This window comes from Schistocerca americana, chromosome 8 (assembly GCF_021461395.2).
Source record: "Schistocerca americana isolate TAMUIC-IGC-003095 chromosome 8, iqSchAmer2.1, whole genome shotgun sequence".
NCBI classification, from domain to species: Eukaryota; Metazoa; Arthropoda; class Insecta; order Orthoptera; family Acrididae; genus Schistocerca; species Schistocerca americana.
In genome coordinates this window covers 509,999,885-510,022,614 of record NC_060126.1, presented here as the reverse complement: position 1 = coordinate 510,022,614, position 22,730 = coordinate 509,999,885, and the positions used below count along the sequence as shown (strand labels likewise).

Here is a 22,730-nt window from a genome sequence, read left to right as displayed (position 1 = left end):
GGATGCACGCCAAGACCGTAGGATCCTACGCAGTGCCGTAGGGGACCGCACCGCCACTTCCCAGCAAATTAGGGACACTGTTGCTCCTGGGGTATCGGCGAGGACCATTCGCAACCGTCTCCATGAAGCTGGGCTACGGTCCCGCACACCGTTAGGCCGTCTTCCGCTCACGCCCCAACATCGTGCAGCCCGCCTCCAGTGGTGTCGCGACAGGCGTGAATGGAGGGACGAATGGAGACGTGTCGTCTTCAGCGATGAGAGTCGCTTCTGCCTTGGTGCCAATGATGGTCGTATGCGTGTTTGGCGCCGTGCAGGTGAGCGCCACAAGCAGGACTGCATACGACCGAGGCTCACGGGGCCAACACCCGGCATCATGGTGTGGGGAGCGATCTCCTACACTGGCCGTACACCACTGGTGATCGTCGAGGGGACACTGAATAGAGCACGGTACATCCAAACCGTCATCGAACCCATCGTTCTACCATTCCTAGACCGGCAAGGGAACTTGCTGTTCCAACAGGACAATGCACGTCCGCATGTATCCCGTGCCACCCAACGTGCTCTAGAAGGTGTAAGTCAACTACCCTGGCCAGCAAGATCTCCGGATCTGTCCCCCATTGAGCATGTTTGGGACTGGATGAAGCGTCGTCTCACGCGGTCTGCACGTCCAGCACGCACGCTGGTCCAACTGAGGCGCCAGGTGGAAATGGCATGGCAAGCCGTTCCACAGGACTACATACAGCATCTCTACGATCGTCTCCATGGGAGAATAGCAGCCTGCATTGCTGCGAAAGTTGGATATACACTATACTAGTGCCGACATTGTGCATGCTCTGTTGCCTGTGTCTATGTGCCTGTGATTCTGTCAGTGTGATCATGTGATGTATCTGACCCCAGGAATGTGCCAATAAAGTTTCCCCTTCCTGGGACAATGAATTCACGGTGTTCTTATTTCAATTTCCAGGAGTGTAGTAAAACTACCATTTGGCTGAGAAAAATTAATTGAATGGAAGGACTGCAAAGACCCTTTCCAAATTATTAGTTTCGCTGTCAGTATGCTCCATGGGTCACACTTGTGACATCACACTTAGGTGAGTCACTTTTACAGTTCTAGTACACTTTCACGCAAATATATGGAAACGTTAAATATTAAAATACGCAGAATACGTGTTAGACAACAATGTTCATTTTATATTTTGTTGTGATCTGGCCTTTGGATTTGTAGATCAACTTTCAGACAAGAGTTAAGCTGTGTGATGACAGCTTAAAAGCTGAAAGCCATCCGAGCTGAGTCAGAGAGACGAGTGGTGAAGCAAAAAGGCAGCAATGGAGGTGCCCTGACGTCAGCGTAAAGTATCGAGCTGGTTGTACCCAGTGAAATATGGATAGAGAGTGATGCATTAGCTTCGCAGTTAACTAGAGTAGTAAGTCATTAGACACCTGCATGCATGTTTACAGTGGATTATGTTTTATTGTTGTAACAAGCTTGTGTGACTGATTTAATTGTGAAACGCTCTCTGGGTGAATAAACAATTATTAAGTGGGTAAGGTTTTACTGTCCAATGTTGAACAGTTAAACTAGATAGCCATATAAACTCATTTTATTGGGTAATATACAAATTGGGAAATATACAAATCAGATACATACAAGAGATAAATAAAACGCCGTCAGTCTCTCTTGGTGGACTTGCTACTAGTCCTCTTAGCTTTGGATCCACCAGGAGTCCGCTTCAGTAGCCGCAGTCCGGCCCTGATTGCGATCCCCACCGCTAGGAGCAGCACCACGGCCACAGCTACCAGCACGGCGACGACATCTAGCAGGAAATACTGGTACCAGGCGAGGTCCAGCGCCGCGGACCTGAGGTGTGGTGCCCCCTGGTGCCTGATCACGTACTCTGTCCAGTAGACAGCCTCGTCCAGCGGCTCCATCGGGCGGTCGTTGAAGATCCTGGACAACCGCTGGGCGTTCTCTCGGTACCTGCACACCGAGCGTCAAGAGTTACACAAGGATCGGTGTTCAAATGAACAGCGCTTGCTGACGCTGGTTTGTGTAGTTTGTTCACATTGTCCTGATCAAAGGCTTTCTAGCCCTGGGTCGGCTGAAGTCATTCGACTTTGGGCCACGAGTATTTTCCGCCTGGGTGCTGCCAACATTGGCGATCTCACAATATACTATGTGAATGCACCATACACATCAGGGAGTGATTATCATGCCACTCTGAGTCAGTAAATACATATGTGAGGAAAGCGGAACCTGTTTCCTATGAACACTGACCTTTCCCACATCGCTCTATCTCTTGGGTTTCAATAACCAGAGCTCTCTTCCTCCATCACCCCCTCCCCTACGCAGCCAGAGAACCCAGTCAGGATGTCAGGAATGAAATATAGGCGAACAGCCATCGAGAGGGGTGACTTTCTGCTTCATCAGGTGTTCTAATGGATGCAACAGAATACACTCCTTCCATTAATGAGTGTACTCCTTCTGGAGTACACCAAATGTATTTTTTATGGCTTACATTCTGCAAAAATGCTTAGATTGTGTCTTTTTAGATTATTTAACTTTTGACTAGTATGATTCTACCTCTGATTCTGTCTTGTCTTGTGGTATTGTTATCATCTGTGCATCCCAATAATCTCTTTCGCAAATCCTGTTCCTTATCTATTACCATCTTCACTCTCTAGGCCTCATTTTAGAAGCAAGTTATCATCTACATCTACATCTACATGGATACTCTGCAATTCACATTTAAGTGCTTGGCAGAGGGTTCATCAAACCACAATCATACTATCTCTCTACCATTCCACTCCCGAATAGCGTGCGGGAAAAACGAACACCTACAGCCGGCCGAAGTGGCCGTGCGGTTAAAGGCGCTGCAGTCTGGAACCGCAAGACCGCTACGGTCGCAGGTTCGAATCCTACCTCGGGCATGGATGTTTGTGATGTCCTTAGGTGAGTTAGGTTTAACTAGTTCTAAGTTCTAGGGGACTAATGACCTCAGCAGTTGAGTCCCATAGTGCTCAGAGCCATTTGAACCATTTGAACACCTAAACTTTTCTGTTCGAGCTCTGATTTCTCTTATTTTATTTTGATGATCATTCCTACCTATGTAGGTTGGGCTCAACAAAATATTTTCGCATTCGGAAGAGAAAGTTGGTGACTGAAATTTCGTACACAGATCTCGCCGCGACGAAAAACGTCTTTGCTTTAATGACTTCCATCCCAACTCGCGTATCATATCTGCCACACTCTCTCCCCTATTACGTGATAATACAAAACGAGCTGCCCTTTTTTGGACCCTTTCGATGTCCTCTGTCAATCCTACCTGGTAAGGATCCCACACCGCGCAGCAATATTCTAACAGAGGACGAACGAGTGTAGTGTAAGCTGTCTCTTTAGTGGACCTGTTGCATCTTCTAAGTGTCCTGCCAATGAAACGCAACCTTTGGCTCGCCTTCCCCACAATATTATCAATGTGGTCTTTCCAACTGAAGTTGTTCGTAATTTTAACACCCAGGTACTTAGTTGAATTGACAGCCTCGAGAATTGTACTATTTATCGAGTAATCGAATTCCCACGGATTTCTTTTGGAACTCATGTGGATCACCTCACACTTTTCGTTATTTAGCGTCAACTGCCACCTGCCACACCATACAGCAATCTTTTCTAAATCGCTTTGCAACTGATACTGGTCTTCGGATGACCTTACTAGACGGTAAATTACAGCATCATATGCGAACAACCTAAGAGAACTGCTCAGATTGTCACCCAGGTCATTTATATAGATCAGGAACAGCAGAGGTCCCAGGACGTTTCCCTGGGGAACACCGGATATCACTTCAGTTTTACTCGATGATTTGCCATCTATTACTACGAACTGTGACCTTCCTGACAGGAAATCACGAATCCAGTCTCTCCCTCTGGTAATGGACCCCTATTGACTCTTTTCAGCTATTCCTCTGAATTCTTCTTTAGTTAGTACCTGAACTTTAATATTTTTCAAGAGCATCACATTTAAGATACTTCGATTAGCATTTCTCAGATTCAAAAGCACCTCAGTCATCACATAAGGCTTTGGGCCTACAACTCTGGACGACAAATGACTACAAGACAAGGACGCCCATTGGAGTTACGAATCTGGGAATCTTCAGTGCCTGACAAAAGAAGGTGAAGGGGAGGAGAAAACCAAGTGAAATTTCATAGATTGAGAGGAGAGGTGATTATGAAACAGTGTCAGGTTGATAAAAAAAAACTGGCTGGTGTGATCTCATTTATCAGTATAGTGCTGCACCCCTTCTGGATAGGAAGTATGCAGTAATTCGTTTGGAAAGCGTGCCATAAGGCCTTTACACCCTCTCTTGATGTAAGCTGACCCACAACTATTGAAACTGGTCCTTGATATCCTACATACTGACACTGGGATTGACATCCAAGCTGGTCCCTCACATCTTCTATTGGGGGCAGATCTTGGGTGTTGCTGAACACGGGAGTATCTCAACATCAGGCAGCCAGTTCAGTGCGTCAGGTGGCCTGTGTCAACGAGAATTATCCTGTTGAAAAATGCCATCACCATACTGTCAGATGAGCACGCATCAGGGTTCCCTCAGTCTCTACCAGCTGAGGGCTGAAGTCATACCCAATGGTTTCCCACATCATGACCCCAGCAGTAGCTCCGCTGTGCCTCTCCAAATCATTGGAGGAATGTAACTCCTCCCTAAATTGCCACCACACTCACTGACAACGGTGATCCACGGTAGTGCAGAACCGTGATTCATAACGGAAAACAATACGACACCATTCACTGGCAGTCCATGCTTTCTGGTTGTGTCATCAGTCCAAACACGACTGTTTCATATCAGCGCACACTCCGCTGCAGAGTGAAAATCTCATTCTGGAAACATCCCCCAGGCTGTGGCTAAGCCATGTCTCCGCAGTATACTTTCTTTCAGGAGTGCTAGTTCTGCAAGGTTCGCAGAAGAGCTTCTGTAAAGTTTGGAAGGTAGGAGAAGAGATACTGGCAGAAGTAAAGCTGTGAGTACCGGGCGTGAGTCGTGCTTCGGTAGCTCAGATGGTAGAGCACTTGCCCGCGAAAGGCAAAGGTCCCGAGTTCGAGTCTCGGTCGGGCAGACAGTTTTAATCTGCCAGGAAGTTTCATATCAGCGCACACTCCGCTGCAGAGTGAAAATCTAATTCTGATGGCTGTTCAAGTCATGTTGCTAATTGTAGCCTACACACGGACAGTAATTCCCTGCCCAGCTGTTGCTAGTCTCTGGCAGATGGTATGGGATGGCACAGAATAAAGGAGGGACTATACTTGTTCTTGGATGACAGGCACAGTATTAGCAGTGTACGGCACGAACTGGAACGGGCATGTGAAGATTGTGGCAGAGAAGGCGAGTGGTCGACTTGGGTTCATCGGGAGAAGTTTAGGAGACTGTGGTTCATGTGTAGAGGAGATCGCACATAGGACACTGGTGCGGTCTATTCTTGAGTATTGCTCGAATGTTTGGGACCCGCACCAGATAGGGTTAAAGGAAGACGTCGTAACTGTTCAGAGGCAGGGTGCTAGGTTTGTTACTGGTGGGTTCGAACCACACACAAGTATTACGGAGATGCTTTGAAGACTGAAATGGAAATCCTTGGAGGTAAGGTGACGTTCTTTTCGTGGGACACTATGGAGAAAATTTAGAGAACCGGAGTTTGAAGCTGACTGCAGAATGATTCTACTGCCGGGAACGTACTTTTTGCGTAAGGACTACGATGATAAGATATTAGAACTATGGCTCATATGGAGATGTGTAGATAGTCACTCTATTTGCAAGTGGAACAGCGAACGAAATGACTAGTAGTGGAACAGGATACCCTCCGCCACGCGCCGTAAGGTGGAGTGTGGAGTCTGTATACAGATTTAGTTGAATACGTGGATACAGATGTGAAGAGGTTACAAAGTGCTCACTTCACAATGCGGTCATTCTACCTTGTGATGGCCACATATAGCTGACCAGAAACTTGGCAACGAATACGCCAGCCGCCACTTTCCCATGCGGTCCATCTTGTCTGAATGCTGCCTCCCCAAAAAAATCTGGAAATCGCACTATCTGACCACCCAGGCAAATGATCTCCAATAAGAGCCCTTTCAAACCCTGTTTCTCAGTCCCAGCATGCTGGATGGCAATAGGCAGTAACTTACTATGATTCAATGAAACTGTAAACGCGTCAGTGTTGGGCACGAGGATGTTTTTATTTAAATAACGACCATTTTCGGACTTAAGTCCATCATCAAGCCATCCAGTAGGACATGTTACAATTTACACATACAGTACGTAAGGTCATGCAAAGTGCAAATGCATTTGACAACATGATTACGTGCCACATAAGTCCTACCATATTGTGCACATGCTGGCAACATTCCTTGCATGAGTGGCTAAGTACAAGATACTATTTGCGAACGACGGTGCAGTGCAGCGTGCAGGAAAACAATGTCACGTGAGTACTGAACATCATTAGCTAAACTCAGGTTGGGGGCAGTGAAAGGACTGTACCATAGTGAGGTTGTTTATCGTCATACATAGCTGTTATTTGTAAAATAAAACAAACGCCTGACCATGGGATAGTCCCTTCAGTGCCCCCAGCCTGAGTTTACTTAACGATGTTCAGTGCTCACGAAACACTGCCTGCATGCACACGGCACAGGACTGCCGTAGGCGAACAGTACTTTGCACTTACTGCTAAAGATAGAGAGTGTTCTTTGTTGTTTGTATACATGTAGCTATTAGTTTTTAAATCGTAACTACAGATGTTTGAAAAACACATAAATTACGAATTCATACTTTTTTACCAAATGGTGTGGTTTTTCTGATGTGTTGTGTTTCTACAGTGACCATTTTGTTCCACAGTTTGTCATCTGCAACCACTTACACCATACAGTAGATAAATTGTTTAAGCCAAAATTACGATTGGAAAACTTGTTATTTCTATGCCTGAAATTATTTAATTCTATGTGTGTGTGTGTGTGTGTGTGCGTGTGTGTGTGTGTGTGTGTGTGTGTGTCTATTAACATAATGTTTCACTTACATTTTCCTTTTAATCATCTTCATCACTGTCGAACACTATGTATTGAGTTGCCACTGTCACTGTCGCTAGAACTGTTTCACTGCTTTACCAGCCGTAAAAACAAACATGGCGGGCAGTGGAACAATTGAAGGCGTAAAAAAAAAAGATGGCTGACAGTGGAACAGTTGAAGGTGTTCCTGGCGGTTGTTCTGCGTGTGTGTGTGTGAAATTGGAGAGAGAGAGAGAGGGAGAGAGAGAGTAAGAGTAGGAGAGTGAATGTGACAGTAGGTTTTAGGATTTTTGTGTGTGTGTGTGTGTGTGTGTGTGTGTGTGAAAAGGGGGAGAGAGAGAGAGAGAGGGGGGGCGTGTTTGTGTGTGTGTGTGTGTGTGTGTGTGTGTGTGTTTGTGGGGCGGGGGGGGGGGGGGGGGGTGAGAGCTCTATTGGTTGGTCTTATCTACTAATTCTTTGAGGGCAGAGAACAGAGCTGTATATTCATTTATCACTTGTTTGCCTTCCACTATGGCTTCTTCTATCTGATAATTTTCTTCAATTATTAGTTTTTGTGGGGGACTGTTGCTGCATTCGAGAATTTTCAAATCCGTGTTGATGTTTGTTGGGTTATGTTTCTTGTCCATGAGGTGTTCAGCAAATGCGGAATGACAGCTGCTACTTTTTAATGCTCTTTTGTGTTCTGTGTATCTGGTATTAAAGTTTCTACTTTTCTGCCCTATATAAACTGCTTTGCAGTCCTGGCATGTTAGTTGGTAAATACCAGATGTGTTGTGTTTGTCTGTGCTTGTGTTGGTTGTCCTTAGTTTTCTCTGTGTTGAGTTGTCTGTCCTATAGGCTATTTTTACCCCTTGTGTTTTACTAAAGGCGGACCCTATCCAAGAACATACGTATCGTTAAAGCAAACACGGAAGAAAAGAGCTTCAACACCAAGATGATTATTACGTGAACAAAGTTACACTGGCATCCATCAGTGTCTTCCAGGAGCTCAACTTCTCTTGTCAGAGAGTCTAGGTTTTGAGCGGGGCCGTCAATTAACGCCATTGAACAGAAACTATAGGTAGATCTCACAATACTTCCCATGCGGAGTATAAATGTACATGTTCTTGTTGTTGTTGTTGTTGTCTTCAGTCCTGAGACTGGTTTGATGCAGCTCTCCATGCTACTCTATCCTGTGGAAGCTTCTTCATCTCCCAGTACTTACTGCAACCTACATCCTTCTGAATCTCCTTAGTTTATTCATCTCTTGGTCTCCCTCTACGATTTTTACACTCCACGCTGCCCTCCAATGCTAAATTTGTGATCCCTTCATGCCTCAGGACATGTTCTACCAACCGATACCTACTTCTTGTCGAGTTGTGCCACAAACTCCTGTTCTCCCCAATTGTATTCAATACCTCCTCATTAGTTATGTGATCTACCCATCTAATCTTCAGCATTCGTCTGTAGCACCACATTTCGAATGCTTCTATTCTCTTCTTGTCGAAACTATTTATTGTCCACGTTTCACTTCCATACATGGCTACACTTCATACAAATACTTTCAGAAACGACTTCGTGACACTTAAATCTATACTCGATGTTAACAAATTTCTCTTCTTCAGAAACGCTTTCCTTGCCATTGGCAGTCTACATTTTATATCCTCTCTACTTCGACCATCATCAGTTATTATGCTCCCCAAATAGCAAAACTCCTTTACTACTTTAAGTGTCTCATTTCCTAATCTAATTCCCTCAGCATCACCCGACTTAATTAGACTACATTCCATTATCCTCGTTTTGCTTTTGTTGATGTTCACCTTATATCCTCCTTTCAAGACACTGTCCATTCCGTTCAACTGTCTCTGACAGAATTATAATGTCATCGGCGAACCTCAAAGTTTCTATTTCTTCTCCATGGATTTTAATTCAAACTCCGAATTTTTCTGTTGTTTCGTTTACTGCTTGCTCAATATACAGATTGAATAACCTCGGGGACAGGCTGCAACCCTGTCTCACTCCCTTCCCAACCGCTGCTTCCCTTTCATGCCCCTCGACTCTTATAACTGCCATCTGGTTTCTGTACAAATTGTAAATAGCCTTTCGCTCCCTCTATTTTACCCCTGTCATATATATTCCAGTCAACATTGTCAAAAGCTTTTTCTAAGTCTACAAATGCTAGAAACGTAGGTTTGCCTTTCTTTAATCTTTCTTCTAAGATAAGTCGTAATGTCAGTATTGCCTCACGTGTTCCAGTATTTCTACGGAATCCAAACTGATCTTCCCCGAGGTCGGCTTCTACCAGTTTTTCCATTCGTCTGTAAAGAATTCGCGTTAGTATTTTGCAGCCGTGACTTATTAAACTGATAGTTCGGTAATTTTCACATCTGTCAACACCTGCTTTCTTTGGGATTGGAACTATTATATTCTTCTTGAAGTCTGAGGGTATTTCGCCTGGCTCATGCGTCTTGCTAACCAGATGGTAGAGTTTTGTCAGGACTGGTTCTCCCAAGGCCGTCAGTAGCTCTAATGGAATGTTGTCTACTCCCGGGGCCTTGTTTCGACTTATGTCTTTCGGTGCTCTGTCAGACTCTTCACGCAGTATCATATCTCCCATTTCATCTTCATCTACATCCTCCTCCATTTCCATAATATTGTCCTGAAGTACATCGCCCTTGTATAGACCCTCTCCATATACTCCGTCCACCTTTGTGCTATCCCTTCTTTGCTTAGAACTGGGTTTCCGTCTGAGCTCTTGATATTCATACAAGTGGTTCTCTTTTCTCCAAAGGTCTCTTTAATTTTCCTGTAGGCGGTATCTGTCTTACCCCTAGTGAGATAAGCCTCTAATGTACATGTAGGAATAGTACATGCAGGAATGCGAATGTCTAGGCACACACTAATTTTTCGTAGGCAGTTGCAGGGACAAAAAGGCTCCAACCTCGCGCAAACGTCAGATTTCTCTGCTCGCCGCAGCCCGCTCACCTGGGGACGGTGAGCACCTCGTCGAGAGCCCACTGCAGCGACGCCTCCGTGACGTTGCTGACGGCCAGCGTGACCGCGTAGCCCTGCCTCTGCGCCTGCACCATGTTGAGCAGCTGGTCGCCGAACACTGGGATCCCCACCAGCGGAACCCCCCTGGCCGTCGCCTCCTGCGTGCTCAGCAGCCCGCCGTGCGTGATGAACGCCCGCACGTTCTTGTGTGCTGCGAAACAGGCGAAGCGAAAGCTGTAGCCGCCACTCGGCGGGTACACTGCAGTCGTGATAATGCGCGGCGTGATTTTCTATCGCACGCACTGTGTCGACAACAGCCTCTGGAGAGCAAAAGCCGTTCGCCCAAGAGGAATTTCGGAAATTTGTGGTAAGTTCCTATGGGACCAAACTGCTGAGGTCATCGGTCCCTAGGCTTACACACCACTTAATCTAACTTAAAGTAACTTACGCTAAGGCCAACACACACACACACACACACACACACACACACATGGAAGAGGCCATACCTATGCAATTTGATACAATTGAAATCTCACCCACTTCTCCCTCTGAAATTAGGAAAATAATAAACTTGCTTAAAAGCAAAAACTCACATGGAACTGATGGCATTTCCAGCAAAATACTAAAAGCTTGTTCTCAACAGATAAGTAAGATTCTCAGCCACCTGTGTAATAGCTCTCTGGAACAGGGCTCTTTCTCTGATAGACTGTAATATGCTATTGTTATACCTTTGCATGAAAAAGGGGATAGATCTGATGTGTACAATTACCGTCCAATCTCCCCTCTAACAGCTTTATCCAAAATTCTCGAAAACGTAATGTATTCAAGAGTAGCTTCACATATCTGTAAAAATGAAGTACTAACAAAATGTCAGTTTGGTTTCCGGAAAGGTTTTTCAACAGAAAATGCCGTATATGCTTTCACCAATCAAATTTTGAATGATCTGAATAACCGAACACCACCCATTCGGATCTTTTGTGACCTCTCAAGGGCTTTTGATTGTGTAAATCATGAAATTCTGCTAGACAAGCTCAAGTATTGTGGCATGAGTGGGACAGTGCACAAATGGTTTAATTTGTACCTAACTGGAAGAGTGCAGAAAGTTGAAATAAGCAGTTCTCATAATATGCAAAGATCAGCACATTCCTCAAACTGGGGAACTATCAAGAATGGGGTTCCACAAGGGTCAGTCTTGGGTCCTTTGTTGTTCTTAATATACAGGGTGATTCAAAAAGAATGCCACAACTTTAGGAATTTAAAACTCTGCAACGACAAAAGGCAGAGCTAAGCACTATCTGTCGGCGAATTGAGGGAACTATAAAGTTTCATTTAGTTGTACATTTGTTCGCTTGAGGCGCTGTTCACTAGGCGTCAGCGTCAGTTGATGCTAAGATGGCGACCGCTCAACAGAAAGCTTATTGTGTTATTGAGTACGGCAGAAGTGAATCGACGACAGTTGTTCAGCGCGCATTTCGAACGTAGTATGGTGTTAAACCTCCTGATAGGTGGTGTATTAAACGCTGGTATAAACAGTTTACAGAGAATGGGTGTTTGTGCAAAGGGAAAAGTTCTGGACGGCCGAGAACGAGTGATGAAAATGTAGCACGCACCCAGCAAGCATTTGTTCGCAGCCCGGGAAAATCGACTCGCAGAGCTAGCAGAGAGCTGCAAATTCCACAATCAACTGTATGGAGACTCCTACGAAAAAGGTTAGTTATGAAACCTTATCGTCTGAAATTGGTTCAAGCACTGTCTGCAGCTGATAAGATTAAAAGAATCGATTTCTGTGATTTTATCCTTGCTCAAATGGAAACAGATGAATCTTTTGTTTCAAAGATTGTGTTTAGTGATGAAGCAACTTTCCACACTAACGGGAAAGTCAACCGTCACAATGTCTGTATATGGGGCACTGAGAATCCGCGGGAAACAACTCAGTTTGAACGTGACTCGCCTAAGGTGAACGTTTTCTGTGCCATTTCAGCCAATAAAGTTTTTGGTCCCTTTTTCTTCGAAAGTGCTACTGTAACTGGACTACAGTATCTGGAAATGTTAGAGAATTGGCTGTTCCCTCAGCTCGAACAAGAAGCACAACAATTCATATTTCAGCAGGATGGATCGCCACCACATTGGCACTTATCTGTCCGTAACTATCTGAACGTCAACTACCCGAGGCGATGGATCGGCCGCCGGGCAGCCCGTGACAGAGCACTTCATCACTGGCCTCCAAGAAGCCCTGATCTTACCCCCTGCGATTTTTTCTTATGGGGGTATGTTAAGGATATGGTGTTTCGGCCACCTCTCCCAGCCACCATTGATGATTTGAAACGAGAAATAACAGCAGCTATCCAAACTGTTACGCCTGATATGCTACAGAGAGTGTGGAACGAATTGGAGTATCGGGTTGATATTGCTCGAGTGTCTGGAGGGGGCCATATTGAACATCTCTGAACTTGTTTTTGAGTGAAAAAAAAATTTTTAAATACTCTTTGCAATGATGTATAACAGAAGGTTATATTATGTTTCTTTCATTAAATACACATTTTTAAAGTTGTGGTATTCTTTTTGAATCACCCTGTATATTAATGACTTGCCATTCTATATTCATGAAGAGACAAAGTTAGTTCTCTTCGCTGATGATACAAGTATAGTAATCACACCTGACAAACAAGAATTAACTGATGAAATTGTCAATAATGTCTTTCGGAAAATTGCTAAGTGGTTCCTTGTAAACAGACTGTCACTGAAGTTTGATAAGACACAGTACATACAGTTCCATCCAGTAAATGGTATGACGCCATTAATAAATATAGACCTTAATCAAAAGCATATAGCTAAGGTAGAATATTCAAAATTTTTAGGTGTGTCCATTGATGAGAGATTAAATTGTTACGGTCGCAGGTTCGAATCCTGCCTCGGGCATGGATGTGTGTGATGTCCTTAGGTTAGTTAGGTTTAAGTAGTTCTACGTTCTAGGGGACTGATGCCCACAGTAGTTAAGTCCCATAGTGCTCAGAGCCATTTTTTGATTAAATTGGAAGAAACACGTTGATGATCTGCTGAAACGTTTGAGTTCAGCTACTTATGCAAATTTTGGTGATAAACATCTTAGTAACTTAGCTTACTACGCCTATTTTCACTCATTGCTTGCATATGGCATCACATTTTGGGGTAATTCATTATGAGGAATAAAGTATTTATTGCACAAAAGCGTGTAATCAGAATAATAGCTGGAGTCCACCCAAGATCATCCTGCAGACATTTATTTAAGGATCTAGGGATATTCACAGTAGCTTCTCTGTATATACACTCTCTTATGAAATTTGTTATTAACAACCAAATCCAATTCAAAAGTAGTAGCAGTGTGAATAACTACAATACTAGGAGAAAGGATGATCTTCACTATTCAAGATTAAATCTAACTTTGGCACAGAAAGGGGTGAATTATACTGCCACTGAAGTCTTTGGTCAGTTACGAAATAGTATCAAAAGTCTGACAGATAACCAACAAGTATTTAAGAAGAAATTAAAAGAATTTCTGAATGACAACTCCTTCTACTCCACAGAGGAATTATTAGATATAAATTAAGAAAAAAAATATAAAAAAAAGATGAAAAAGTTGTTATATTAACTTAATTATGCTGTTAAATTAACTTAATTATGTCATGTACTAGAAAATTTGACTCGTTCCACATCATTACGAAATATCGTATTCATGATCCATGGAACTAGTATTAATCTAATCTAATCTAATCCGAGGGAGGACTCGAACCTCTCACGGGGAGAGCCTCGTGAACCGTCGCATGGCACCTAAGACCACGCGGCTATCCCGCTCGGCATCCAAAATACGACAGCCATAAAATGTAGGAACTCTTTTCCTGCTTTACAGCGCTGAAGTTTCATAGAAAACACTCCAATTACACTGGTGTCCAAACTAAAGCAACAAAGGGAAATTTTGCAAGATTGCGATTGTTTTTCCACGAAACAGTATAAACAGGTGACAGGGTACTAGAAACAGTGTAAAGAATACAGAACGTAATCAATTGCAACAAGCGTAACGTAAGACAAAAATTTTCTTCGTTTTTTCCAACTTAACAGATTGGCACGCAGCTGGTTAATGTGCTCAGTGTGGGGCCTGACCACCTCCGGCGTCAGTATAGGCTTGACATCGACAGGATATGCTGTGAATGATGTCATGAATCTCTTGTTGAGGCACTAACGCCCGTTCTTTCCGCAGCGCTGCTTCCAGATCTTGCAGAGTGGTTGGTGGCTGGTGGCGTGGTGCAGCCCGTTTCCCAAGTGCACCCCACATGTGCTCTAGGGGATTCAAATTCGGAGATCGAGCACACTACAACTTGCGTGCGGCATCTTTCCTTTCCGAGAAAACTTCGACCACACGTGCTCTAAGAGGCCGAGCATTATCGTCCATTAATACGTAGTCCTCGCAGTAACCGCACGTGAAGTCCCAAGATCTCGTCACGCTACCTGACAGCAATTAAATCTCGCCGATTCACCCGTAAAATTTCATGACGATATGTTCCAGTGGTCAACATAATCCCTGCTTACACCATCAGCGATCTTCCTCGATATCGGTCTCTTTCGGCCTGCCACGGTCGCCGAGCTGTTCTAGGCGCTTCAGTCTGGAGGTTCGATTCCTGCCTCGGGCATGCATGTGTGTGATTTCCTTAGTTTAGTTAGGTTTAAGTATTTCTAAGTCTAGGGGACGATGACCTCAGATCTTAAGTCCCACAGTGCTCAGAGCCATTTGAACCATTTTTTCGGTCTCTTTCCACAATGTTTGGGTCCCTAAATCGTGTTCCACGTTCCCTCCAGATCCGAATCCTTTGGGAGTCACTCTCCAGACCAGATCGGGACTCATCCGTGAAGAGAACGTTGGCCCACCGTTCGACCGTCCAGGGGTCAGTTGACGACTCAACTCTAGACGCGTCACAGGTACACATGCAGCAAGTCCCCCACAATAAAGGCCACTCTGCCGAAGACTTCTGTACTCCGTTTGCCTCGATACAGCACGACCAGTGGATGCTGGGAGATCAGATGCCAGCTGCCGCGCAGTACCAAGACGGTACCGAGGTGCCCTTACAGCCAATCCTGATGTCATTCTTGGTCGACCGTGCCCTGGTTTTAGGGATACAGTATTGGTGTCTATAAACTGTCGCCATATCCGAGAAACAATGGAACGATTCACATTAAGCCATCCGGCTGCATCAGTTTGCGACTGCCCTGGTTTTATTCTTCCTAAAACTGAAGAAACTGCAAAAAAGGTGGGAATTTAAGGAGATGGGACCCGGATAAACTGAAAGAACCAGAGGTTGTACAGAGTTTCAGGGAGAGCATAAGGGAACAATTGACAGGAATAGGGGAAAGAAATACGGTAGAAGAAGAATGGGTAGCTTTGACAGGTGAAATAGTAAAGGCAGCAGAGGATCAAGTAGGTAAAAAGACGAGGCCCAGTAGAAATCCTTGGTTAACCGAAGAAATATTGAAATTAATTGATGAAAGGAGAATACATAAAAATGCAGTGAATGAAGCAGGAAAAAAGGAATACAAACGTCTCAAAAATGAGATCGACAGGAAGTGCAAAATGGCTAAGCGGGGATGGCTAGAGGACAAATGTAAGGATGTAGAGGCTTATCTCATGAGGGGTAAGATAGATACTGCCTACAGCAAAATTAAAGAGACCTGTGGAGAAAAGAGAACCATTTGCATGAATATCAAGAGCTCAGATGGAAACCCAGTTCTAAACAAAGAAGGGAAAGCAGAAAGGTGTAAGGAGTATATAGAGGGTCTATACAAGGGCGATGTACTTGAGGACAATATTATGGAAATGGAAGAGGATGTAGATGAGGATGAAATGGGAGATACGATACTGCGTGAAGAGTTTGACAAAGCACTGAAAGACCTAAGTCGAAACCAGGCCCCGGGAGTAGACAACATTCCATTCGAACTAGTGACAGCCTTGGGAGAGCCAGTCCTGACAAAACTCTACCATCTGGTGAGCAAGATGTATGAGACAGGCGAAATTCCCTCAGACTTCAAGAAGAATATAATAATTCGAATCCCAAAGAAAGCAGGTGTTACCGAACTATCAGTTTAATAAATCACAGCTGCAAAATACTAACACGAATTCTTTACAGACGAATGGAAAAACTGGTAGAAGCTGACCTTGGGGAAGATCAGTTTGGATTCCGTAGAAATATTGGAACACGTGAGGCAATACTGACCTTACGACTTATCTTAGAAGAAAGATTAAGGAAAGGGAAACCTACATTTCTAGCATTTGTAGACTTAGAGAAAGCTTTTGACAATGTTGACTGGAATAGTCTCTTTCAAATTCTGAAGGTGGCAGGGGTAAAATACAGGGAGCGAAAGGCTATTTACAACTTTTACAGAAACCAGATGGCAGTTATAAGAGTCGAGGGGCATGAAAGGGAAGCAGTGGTTGGGAAAGGAGTCAGACAGGGTTGTAGCCTCTCCCCGATGTTATTCAATCTGTATATTGACCAAGCAGTAAAGGAAACAAAAGAAAAATTCGGAGTAGGTATTAAAGTCCATGGAGCAGAAATAAAAACTTTGAGGTTTGCCAATGACATTGTAATTCTGTCAGAGACAGCAAAGAACTTGGAAGAGCAGCTGAATGGAATGGACAGTGTCTTGAAAGGAGGGTATAAGATGAACATCAACAAAAGCAAAACGAGGATAACGGAATGTAGTCGAATTAAGTCGGGTGATGTTGAGGGAATTAGATTAGGAAATGAGACACTTAAAGTAATAGATAAGTTTTGCTACTTGGGGAGCAAAATAACTGATGATGGTCGAAGTAGGGAGGATATAATACGTAGACTGGCAATGTATAGGAAAGCGTTTCTGAAGAAGAAAAATTTGTTAACATCGAGTATAGATTTAAGTGTCAGGAAGTCGTTTCTGAAAGTATTTGTATGGAGTGTAGCCAGGTATGGAAGTGAAACGTGGGCGATAAATACTTTGGACAAGAAGAGAATAGAAGCTTCTGAAATGTGGTGCTACAGAAGAATGCTGAAGATTATATGGGTAGATCACATAACTAATGAGGAGGTACTGAATAGAATTGGGGAGAAGAGGAGTTTGTGGCACAACTTGACTAGGAGAAGGGATCGGTTGGTAGGATGTGTTCTGAGCTATCAACGGATCACCAATTTAGTACTGGAGGGTAGCGTGGAGGGTAAAAATCGTAGAGGGAGACCAAGAGATCAATACACTAAGCAGATTCAGAAGGATGTAGGTTGCAGTAGATACTGGGAGATGAAGAAGCTTGCACAGGATAGAGCAGCACGGAGAGCTGCATCAAACCAATCTCAGGACTGAAGACCACAACAACAACAACATGGCCTTCCACCTCAGAGTGTCTGGTAGGCGTCTTCTCTGTGCTATACTGCACCGTCTGTGATTGTGTACACAGCGACTGTGGATGTGGGACTACCCTGCAAACACTACCCAGTTTCATAGGTGCCATGACGTCATTGTTGGAATGGTTGTCCGTTCACTGGAATGACATCTTCCAGGCAGAACGCGAGCGTACGGGCACCTACTGACAGTTTGTATGATTATATCGTGACTTACACACAGGTCGGGGAAATAGCGGTTTGTTGCTCTAATTTTGGACACCAGTCTGCTGCCAGTACAGTGCAGACAGAACTTGGTTCCACTCTTCTCGAAATACCTTTAAGACTTGTGGATGACGTTTTAGGAGATCTGACCTGACACATCGCACAAACATACTAAAGATGCTGTATGTTGATCAGACATAGAGTCCGATCAAAACAAACAAGAAGCCCATGCACAGTGATTCTCGATTCGCGGGTAGAATACTGACAAACCGTAGTTTTGGAAAAATCGCACTGAAGCTTTTCATAAGTAACTACGATAATTTATTGACTGTGAAAAACTGTAACAATTTACAATTTACACAGCACTCCAATCAAGCAATAATCATCTTACACATAAGTACTTATGGTATCTCACTCTAGTAACTTCACAACATTTTATTGATAGGGACTGAATGTTGTTTACCACGATCTGTCTCCTGACTTATGGATACTTGATATCAAAGAAAGCCACAGTTCTGTTGTTTATTGTTCCATCTAGCGCATTGTAGCTACGGGACATGTGATGTACTCTCCATTCTACAAAAATATCCACAGATGTGCAGGGTATCTGAATGGAAACCAAGAGAAAAGCAGCAGATATTCACATCACATATACTGACTTTCATTGCTGCGGAAACATACACTACATAAACAAAGTGGGCGGCAAAGCCATCAGGTACACACACACACACACACACACACACACACACACACACACACACATCCTAGAGTGACGTTGCTACTCCATAAAACGTCTTTCAGTGTCCTACCTTTGTATGGAAAACCCTAGTAAGCATCAAACACGTTCTTTAATCTGAGGAACAGGTGTTTCACAGCATCAAGAATACGAAGAAAACTATGTCTTTCGTCGGTAGATTTGTCTTTCAGCAGGTTACGTGTCTCACGTTTGTAATTATAGCCTGTTATAACCGTTCTCAGCTGTGCGTCTGGGTTTTTCACAGTGACGTAGCATGTAGCTCCCTCTACCATAAACGAACTTTTTCAGTATGCTACATTTCCATAAAGTCTGATGTCAGCAATAGCGAATATTTTCTGTAGTACCATCTGGAGAACAGACGATGGGAAGGTCCAGTTTACAAGTATAGGGTCGGTGCCAGCTACGTGGCGACATTGTGAGTTTAACGTGCTGTTTTAATTACCCTGATCAAACTTTATAGCAGAGATGAGAGGGAGCAGAATACCCTTGGTCACTTGTTGGCGACTGGTGACAGAGAGTTGTTTTTGGCAGCAATGGTCTGTCTAAGTAGCAAGTTAAACACAATGACATGTGAGGTGTTCCAACAATTACATCTTCTTATACATACAGAGTCACATAATTTCCTATAGATTCAGCCAGAACCTATCCTCAGGACGTTACTTTTACTACAGCTGACTACACTTTCTATCAGAAACGAGTGTTCTTCCTGTCACCCGTCCTGTGAACTAATGTACACTTGGCCTTACACACCGGAGACTAGTATTAATCAGTGACTTTTTCCTGTTATTAACTGAAATTAACTGTATATTGAGCAAGCAGTAAAGGAAACAAAAGAAAAATTCGGAGTAGGTATTAGAATCCATGGAGAAGAAATAAAAACTTTGAGGTTCGCCGATAACATTGTAATTCTATCAGAGACAGCAAAGGACTTGGAAGAGCAGTTGAACGGAATGTACAGTGTCTTGAAAGGAGGATATAAGATGAACATTAACAAAAGCAAAACGAGGATAATGGAATGTAGTTGTATTAAGTCGGGTGATGCTGAGGGAATTAGATTAGGAAATGAGAAACCTAAAGTGGTAAAAGAGTTTTGCTATTTGGGGAGCAAAATAACTGATGATGGTCGAAGTAGAGAGGATATAAAATGTAGACTGGCAATGGCAAGGAAAGCGTTTCTGAAGAAGAGAAATTTGTTAACATCGAGTACAGATTTAAATGTCAGGAAGTAGTTACTGAAAGTATTTGTATGGAGTGTAGCCATGTATGGAAGTGAAACATGGACGATAAATAGTTTGGACAAGATGAGAATAGAAGCTTTCGAAATGTGGTGCTACAGAAGAATGCAGAAGATTAGATAGGTAGATCACATAACTAATGATGAAGAATTGAATAGAATTGGGGAGAAGAGGAATATGTGGCACAACTTGATAAAGACAAGGGACCAGTTAGTAGGACATGTTCTGAGGCATCAAGGGATCACAAATTTAGCATTGGAGGGCAGCGTGGAGGGTAAAAATCGTAGAGGGAGACCAAGAGATGAATACACTAAGCAGATTCAGAAGGATGTGGGTTGCAGTAAGTACTGGAAGGACACTTGTTGATGGCCCAGCATTGAAATCTTCAGAAACTTGCGGAAGGGTTGCACTTCTGTCACGTTGAACGATCCTCTTCAGTCGTCGTTGGTCCCGTTCTTGCAGGATCTTTTTCCGGCGGCAGCCATGTCGGATTCCTGATATTCGCGGTACTCTCGTGAAATGGTCGTAGGGGAAAATCCCCACTTCATCGCTACCTCGGAGGTGCTGTGTCCCATCGCTCTTGCGCCGACTGTAAGACCACGTTCAAACTCACTTAAATCTTAATAACTTGCCATTGTAGTAGCAGTAACCGTTCTAACAACTGCGCCAGACACTTATTGTCTTAAATAGACGTTGCCGGTCATAGCACCGTATTCTGCCTGTTAACATACCTCTGTATTCGAATATGCATGCCTATACCAGTTTCTTTGGCACTTCAGTGTATATAGTCTGGACCGTCTTGTGTGTAAATCGCAAAGATATAGTAGCAAATGTAGACATCAACTTAGATTGTAGTGAGGAAATGGAAAAGAAAATCAGTACCTCAGAATAATGTGTTAGAATATGTAATTAATATTCCGCTAACTAAGAATGAGAATTTTAATTTAATTTGTATAAATCTCAGCGTATGTTCAAGAGGACTGTGAAATGAGGTTATTACAAAACACTCATATACCTGGTAATCGTATTAAGAAAATAATTTCGTCAAACAGAAGTCTATGGAGACAGTTAAGTACTAATGAATGATAAATTAAAAGCAAACTGGTGCTTTTCATTTATTATAATGTTGTTCTACCAAGAACCGACGGAAAATTCTGTTAATATACTAATGAATGGTTGTATGTAGTACCTAATATGAAAGACTTCACAATTTTGTGTAACACAATCCATATATGCGATCTGTATCCTTTACAATTCTTCTGATATCTGTTTGAAGAAATTATTTTCTTAATTGATGGTTGTGTAGAACCAGGGATTGTGAGTTCCTGGAGCGTGTTCACAGTCGCACCTCATGGTGAACAGACGCCGACCATACCGCCGCTTGCTCCAAGTTAGACGCAGCATGGATTCTGGTTGTCATTTTGGCCGCCGGTGGTATTTCATTTTCCACCTACCCAGCTTGTCTACCGAGTATTCTCCTGTCCGCCACCCGGAGACGCGCCGTTTTGTCGTGCTATCTCAACTGAGTCGCTTATGCTAATGCCTTCGCCTCTACTGTGGGCAGTGGTCTGTATTCTCTCATTCGCCATTCCCCAAATGAAAAATGCATGCAGCAGTGGAAGAACTAACTCCACTGCATCTTGTAATTGCTCTCTAGAATGAAATGATAATTAAATCAAGACCCTAAGCTGCCGACAGGCGTTGATATACATCAAAGGGGACAGTTGAAAACGTGCTAAGCTTCCGAAAGGGTCTTGATTTAATTATCATTTCATTCTGGAGAGCTGGATGGCCACCGGTGGTATCTGCTCTTTCGGAAATTCGTATATGCTCTCTTTCTGTTGCATTATGGCAACTCTGAACAGTTTGGATACCGGGTACCTTTTGGGAAGAAATAATTGTTTTCTTCGTGATAGAGTCTTGTTCCATTAATTTCTGTAGCTGTCTGGTGGAAATCTACAATAATCCTAGTCCACAACCAGTTTATATCGAAACACAAGTTATTTTTGAAGAAATGTCAATTTCCCCCCCCCCCCCCCCCCAGTTCCAACCTCCTCGTCCATTTTCTTCTCCCATAACGACCGTTTTCCCCTTTTCGTGCTGTCCACTGCCATGGCACATGATGCTGCAGCCTCAGAAAAAGGAACAGAATTTAGTGCTTCTTTTTTTTATTCGTCAGTCTCGTGACTGGTTTGATGCGGTCCTCCACGAATTCCTCACGCGTGCCAAACTCTTCATTGCTGGAGTACTACTTGCCCCCTGCGTCCTCAACAATTTATTGGATACATTCCGATCTCTGACTTCCCCCACAGTTTTTTACCCGCCACAGTTCCCTCAAACACCGTGGATGTCCCATCATGCTGCCCTTTTTCTTATCGATGTTTTCAGAATTTTTGTAGACGTATAAATAAGAAACACACTTACAGAAGCTGACACGTCCACCGCCGCTTATTTCTTGTGTCGCCTTTTTGTTTTAAGAGTTGGTGTGACGCAGACGCGGCACTCACCCAGTATGTCGGACTGCGGCAGCCACTTGCCCGTCTTCACATTCGGCGGTTGTCCGGGCATGGAGTCTTTCTCCCATTTCCACAGGACTCGCTGCTTCAGCCGCGAAAACACCTTCAGGAAGGCGGACCGCTTCTCCTCAGGCCAGTGAGCACTTTGCAGGTTAGAGCCCATACTGAAGTATATCACCCCGTCTGTGGCCTCGTCTAAAAACTTTTGTATATCCTGCAGAAGAAGGAAAGCTATTTCAACAGGATATCTATATATTTTTCACAACTAATGGATAGGTACACGTTTATTTGTTGGACGATTTAATATTAACTGCACTCATACCCATGGTGCCGCTTTACAGGGCTATTACAAATGATTGAATTGATTTCATAAATTCACTGTAGCTCCATTCATTGACATATGGTCACGACACACTACAGATACGTAGAAAAACTCATAAAGTTTTGTTCAGCTGAAGCCGCACTTCAGGTTTCTGCCGCCAGAGCACTCGAGAGCGCAGTGAGACAAAATGGCGACAGGAGCCGAGAAAACGTATGTCGTGCTTGAAATGCACTCATATCAGTCAGTCATAACAGTGCAACGACAC

General features: G+C 43.7%; 1 protein-coding gene across 1 annotated transcript in view; it reads right to left on the bottom strand.

Annotated features, from left to right (window-relative positions):
• Nucleotides 1–1,587: 1,587 nt before the first annotated feature.
• LOC124544652 (UDP-glycosyltransferase UGT5-like) overlaps nucleotides 1,588–22,730 on the bottom strand; it is a 93,979-nt gene continuing 72,836 nt past the window's right edge. Inside the window, exons 4-6 of the mRNA XM_047123266.1 lie at nucleotides 22,135–22,357; nucleotides 10,026–10,245; nucleotides 1,588–1,978 (exon numbers count right to left, since the gene is read on the bottom strand). Coding sequence (XP_046979222.1) covers nucleotides 1,669–1,978; nucleotides 10,026–10,245; nucleotides 22,135–22,357 — 753 coding nt within the window. The 3' untranslated portion in view covers nucleotides 1,588–1,668. The remainder of the gene's footprint in view (nucleotides 1,979–10,025; nucleotides 10,246–22,134; nucleotides 22,358–22,730) is intronic.